Consider the following 6,288-nt stretch of genomic DNA (forward strand, 5'->3'; position numbering starts at 1 on the left):
GGTTTGGGTTTCAATGTTGAGCAGGTGGTAGATTTTGGTCAAACATATCAATGGTATTATCCAAAAACAAACAGTAGATTGACAAAGTCATTTAGGGGGGGGGGGTCTAGGAGAGTCTTAGAACTCATTTGGAAGGAAGATGCTGGACAATTCTCATGGACACTGGGAAACAGGCTCACAAACTCATTGTGAGAAAGCTGCTTCGATCCCATTAAAACAACATTACTGTTGGAGCTATCTAGTTTCAGTTTGGTTCAGTGAGAGAGTCAGAAGTAAAAGGAAAGATGTGAAGGGACTTTGAAGTACAGGCCCTATATCCTTTGATAGTACTTACTGTGTCAGGCATCACTGAAGTGCTCATTTAATCTATGTTTAATCACACTAGAAATAGGAGAATTGTGTGTTTTGACATTGTGTTTTGGATAAATGTTGGTATGTTGGATATGCAATCTGCTGTTTTGAGAAATCACCCAAAACGTACCCTACCCTAAAGCCTTTTACACCTTTATACAAAGACTGTAAGGTTAATCAATTTGAATGTACTCAGCTGCAATACAAAAACAACACAGCACAGAGACCCCAGTGTATCTCTACTATGGCCTCTTTTTCAAATGACTGTTGGATGAGTCACTAATAAGTTGTGTGTGTGCTTGGGGTCATGAGTCAATGTGAGGTGTGTGTGTGTGTGTGTGTGTGTGTGTGTGTGTGTGTGTGTGTGTGTGTGTGTGTGTGTGTGTGTGTGTGTGTGTGTGTGTGTGTGTGTGTGTGTGTGTGTGTGTGTGTGTGTGTGTGTGTGTGTGTATGCTTACATTTGTGTGAGGGCTGAGGGAAAGGCAGACAAAACAACCTGGAATCAGCGGTGGATGTAACATAGTCAACAAAAATCCGGGATGTTGAAATTAGGATGATATTTTACGTTTGTTATGACATGTATTAATTTCTGGATGTTCATCATCCATTTCTTATTATATGTTACAAATTACAATTCGTATGATATTTTACGAATTACATTTCGTATGAGATGTTACAAATTGCCATTCGTACAATATGTTTTGAATTTAAAATTCTTATGATATGTTACAAATTCCAATTGGTTGTGGCTAACATTTTGTTACGACTAGTCTATGACACCAGGCTGGACACACAGGGGTCAGCAGTGTCAGTGTGTCAGCCACAGAGATCAGAGAGGGAGAGGAGCAGTGCTCACTGTGATGCAGGCTTAGGTCAGCACAGCAATGCACTGTGGGATCATAAACAAGTAGGACTCCCCAAGCCAACACATGTAGGAGGAGAAAGAGATCATCATATCAAACATACATTCAGGGAGTCCCTTATAAACTATGTGTAAACATTGTTCTAATGTGCATGATCAAACAAGTGATCATGATTTAGGATCTAATAGCTGGCTGCACCATTGCCTCCTGACCAAGTTTCCATGTCAAAGCATATCTGAGTTTAGAGGTGACAAAAATAATGATAATAATAGTAATAATATTTAATAATATATATATTTTAAAATACATTATTTTCCGATCACCTAGCTATCCTAAAATGGGCACAATAATTGTATTTCGCTCTGGATAAGAGCGTCTGCTAAATGACTAAAACGTAAATGTAACGCTACTGAAGTGGACCAGGCTAGCTCTCTGCCAGCTGCAACAAAGAAAGGAGCCCAGGCTATTTCAGGGCTTTTTTTAATGGTCTTCTAATAACCATGAATACTGGGGGAACTTGTGGCTGATGCTTGCATGTACAGTGTCATATCTCTATTCAAATTCCACATGATCAATTGGGTTAGTGGGGACATTAGGGATATCCTCGGATATCATTATGAGACCTGAAAGGTATGGCTAAAAGTTTGTCACATAATTAGAATGACATATCTGCAAAGAAGTTGAACACAGTATGACCTACCTTAAGTACCCATACAAACATACATTAAACTATAGTATTTGGAGTGAGTCAAGTCTAATTAAAAAACTGGTACAACATAGGATAATTCAAAAATGAATACCTGAGGTTTTAAATGCATGTTTTTCATGATAATATATTATACTATATGTGTCAAGGATATATAGTGTATAAAATGTCATTTGTAATTATATCAAAATGTGTAAAAACTGAATTCTTCTTAAAATACCTGACAAGTATTTAAAATAAATAATGAAGTGCATAGATAGTGATGAACAAAACGTGTAGATGCCTTGTAAGATACAATGCTTACAATTTATTTGTTGGTCAGTTCATATAGAAATACTCAAATACAACAATGAATCTCTTGAGGTTGAGAAACACAGCCTTTTATATGTAAAATAAATTAACTTGTTAATATATTATAAAATATTTACAATTATCAAATGTCCATTTGGAAATAAAAGATTATAGTTCCATTGTTGTCATACTTTAGAAATATAATATTGACCATTCATACAATTTAAAAGAAAACAGTGACTACAAAATGCCCGTTAATTTGTACAAATGAATATAAGTAAATGGAAACTAAAACATATGAATAAAGAAGTGAAAATAATTTCGAAATAGACAATGGAAATATGAAATGCTGACGTCGCTTATACAGGCTACAAAAAATCCAATAAATTAAGCATTATTTTTCTGAGACTTCTTCGTTGCAAGTCGGTTTCTCTTCACTTGATATACTGTCAACGATTGATGATAGGCGAAGAAGGCTGGTGGACGCTGAAGACTCCGTAAAGCCTGAAACACAGAAATCAAATATATAAGATGTACAATCAGTTGATGAGTTGCAAAATAGCAATTTAGATCTAATTTAGTATTCTTAATTGGTTCCAACCTTCTCTCTGATTCGTCATTGGTGCATTGGAATGATCAGCTGAGGTCTGCCAGTTTTGACAGTTCTTCTTCCAATGGTACTCCTTATTGGACGCCTTCATGTACACACACATGTATTAGCTTAAGTGTCTACTAACACACGTGTTATTATACAAAGTAGTAGGCCTACAAGTATAATGCACAGTAAGATATTTCTCTTTATGGCAATTTTCCCTTTAAGTGTAAAGCCAATTATTGTACGCATAAAGTGACATGAAAAATGCAGATGCAAATATTTCTCAAATGAAGCTTACATGGTGTTCTTTCACGTTATAGTTATATGAGCCATTTTGGGGCGTTTTTTCTTGCTCATCCAGTGTATGCAGCAGGTCCTGCAATTGCTCGATGTAGTTTATGGCGCTGCGTAAAATCTCCACTTTGGGCAGCCGCTGGTTCGGATTGGGCACGGTCTTTTTCTTCAACGCATCGAATGCTTCATTGATCTTCTTGAGCCGCCTTCTTTCCCTGAGAGTGGCCGCTTTGCGCCTGTCGGTCGGTGCAGACTTTCTTTTACAAACCTTACAAGCCCAGATGAGGCACTGTCCCTCGCAGTGCGGCTGAAGACCCGGGGGTGCGAGGACATGCTCCTCTCCACTGCTGTCACATCCAGTCTCGGACGGATCCCCCCCAGGTGACAACGGGCTGTCATTCCCGTGGTACAAAGGGGACACCCCCGCCATGTCCAAGTGCTGCAATGGTCCATGATCTCCCTCGAGATAGCGCAGATCGTTGAAGAAATAAGTGTTGGTCTCAAAAAGTTCCACCATACTGTTGTACCCTCACACGGCCTATGTTTCGACAGTGGGACACTGCATGGCATTTAAATAGCCCAGTGACACAAGTCACCAGGCTTATATATAGAATGTGAAACTCTATCCAACGCTTAGCTGTCGCAGTGCATCAACCTTTTTTTTTCTCAATGGGTTTTTTTACTACCAAGCGAGTTTGTGTAGAAAATAAATAAGCGTTAACATCTCTCAATGAAAGTTAAAACGTCACTTCAAACTTATGACAGGTGTTATCAATATCTGTTTCACAGTGAAATGGTAACATACTGTACCAGTGCCCATTTCAACTTTTCAACCTGCAAGATAAATGTCAATGTAATCTTCAGGCCCTCTGCAAGAAGTTGGCTCCCCTAAGCAGAACAAATATTGTCCCTCAACTGACTTGCAAAGTTCCAAAAACATTATGTTCATAATCTATAGTAATAATAAAGTAGGTTTGTTCTTGTTGACTTGTTGAATTTTGAAGCCCAATTCTGAAATTCTACAGTATAGCCTATTACATTCCAAAGAAACATATCCTAGACAGTGAGAATGGTTAAGTGCAACTGTAACTTGTGGCATGTCCAATCATAAATAGATATGAATGTGCAGTCAAAATGACACATGTGGTATCTAGGTGGTATAAATAGATCTGGGACGGACTCATTCATCTTAAATCCATAAAATAGATGAAAGCCTTCTCAGTGGTGCTATGTGGCCTTTGACATTTTTTTCTACGATCGGCAAAGTCTGCTTCTCTCAGCTGGGATACTCATGGTCGCTGAGGGCTCCTGTTTCTGCCTGGAGGTATGGCATCCATGACATGTGCCAAGAAATTAGCCAAGTACATTTTTGCCACACTTCTGGCCACTGTTTACCATTTATAGTATTAGGGTTGGGGTTAACTGAACATTCATGAAACTATTATGTGTGTGTGTTTGTGTGTGTGTGTGTGTGTGTGTGTGTGTGTGTGTAATATCATACTGTATGATAAGCAGTGCATTGAGTACGTTCCAGATCAGTGTGTACTATACTGTTGTGCAACCACTCTTGGTTAAACCGTATGAATGTCCCATGGATGTCACACTCTGGCTCTGGAATCCCTGTGTCAGTCAGTGACACATCTCTCTGGCCCATGTCATGTCATCTCTTCTAAACCCATTTGGATAAAATATCCCTGACGTAAATTACCCAAATTAAAGTAGATTTCAATTTCTGTTGAAATATTGCCCCTCAAATATACAATTTCTTCTACATATTGTATCCGTGACCCTCCATCAATCCATGCCTCATCCTCTACACTATTCTATTGTTCTACAGCTCTGTTCCAGCCTGTAAATGTACTCATCCCTCCCAGTAACTGACACTTTAGGGAGCGCTCCTAATCCTGCTGGGGTTTCGGGGTTTGTTGATCATTCCAACATCCTCCTGGGATCAGCAGCTGCCCATCCAGGACAATAGGCCGGTTGGTCCTGGCCTGTTCAATGGGACTATTCTACTGCAGTCAGGCCTTCTTTCACACAACCCCAGGGACTCTGAGCTGAAGGCCATGGTCAAGGAGAAGCTGCAGATCCACTTCGCAATAGATTATAAGTATGTTTATAGGAGGAGAATGGATTGTGTGGATGAAATTAACTCAATTTCAGAGGTAGTGAAGATGTGAAAGTGAATGATGTAAATGAAGACGTGATACATTTCCACAGTAAGTAGTAGAGGAAGAGCTGTCGTCGCGATCACTGGATATACAGTATATGGTGAGCAGTTCATGACATGTATGCCCATTCCGTTTTGTTTACAAGGGTCTGGGGGAGCAGTCACATGTGGAAGCCAATATAGATTTGATTGGTTTCTTGCTGACAGATCACCAGATCATGTCGGTTCCTGTCTTGGACTTGAGGACAGTTTCTCTGCAGAGATAGACTGCACACAATAATACCAATTTGGAAACCACATTTTGTGAAAGCAGGATGTACTTTTCAGCTAGGGCAGATTTGATGATTCCACATAATTTCACATTTCACATCATTCATTTGACTGTTCAAATCATGATTTAACTTATACCCCATTTTCCTCCCCAATTGGTAGTTAGTCTTGTCTCATCGTTGCAACTCCCTTACGGACTCGGGAGAGGCGAAGATCAAGAGCCAAGCGTCCTCCGAAACACAACCCTGCCAAGCCGCACTGCTTCTTGACACACTGCTCGCTTAACCCGGAAGCCAGCCGCACCAATGTGTCGGAGGAAACTCCGTACAGCTGGCAACCAAAGTTAGTGTGCATGCGCCCGGCCTGCCACAAGGAGTCACTAGAGCACGGTGGGACAAGGACAAGAACATCCCAGCCGGTCAAATCCTCCCCCAACCCGGACGACGCTGGGCCAATTGTTTGCCGCCTCATGGGTCTCCCGGTCGCGGCTGGCTGCGATACAGCCTGGGATAGAACCCGGGTCTGTAGTGACACCTCGCCTTAGACCACTGCGCCACTTGGGAGGCCTTAATACAAGTTAAAACTTTCTTGGTTGAGTGAAACTGTGTGACATTTCCATTCTAGAAAAACAAAAACAAATCACAATTCCCGCATCTGAAACACAACTAGGAGTTTCAATCAACATGATGTCAGTTGAGCCACGAGACTCTAGTATCCTTTATCAATGTACATGCAAAGACAATAAACA

The 6,288-nt window shown here is 40.4% G+C and overlaps 1 protein-coding gene across 1 annotated transcript; it reads right to left on the reverse strand.

The window, feature by feature from the left end:
* Positions 1 to 2,206: 2,206 nt before the first annotated feature.
* Positions 2,207 to 3,670, reverse strand: LOC112267827 (myogenic factor 6-like). Its single transcript, XM_024445975.2, has 3 exons — positions 3,105 to 3,670; positions 2,813 to 2,906; positions 2,207 to 2,715 (listed from the first exon to the last, which is right to left on the reverse strand). The coding sequence occupies exons 1-3, from the start codon at positions 3,615 to 3,617 to the stop codon at positions 2,606 to 2,608; spliced, it is 717 nt and encodes a 238-aa protein (XP_024301743.1). The 5' UTR covers positions 3,618 to 3,670; the 3' UTR covers positions 2,207 to 2,605.
* Positions 3,671 to 6,288: the final 2,618 nt, after the last annotated feature.

Source organism: Oncorhynchus tshawytscha, linkage group LG15 (assembly GCF_018296145.1).
Source record: "Oncorhynchus tshawytscha isolate Ot180627B linkage group LG15, Otsh_v2.0, whole genome shotgun sequence".
In the NCBI taxonomy this organism is placed as follows: domain Eukaryota; kingdom Metazoa; phylum Chordata; class Actinopteri; order Salmoniformes; family Salmonidae; genus Oncorhynchus; species Oncorhynchus tshawytscha.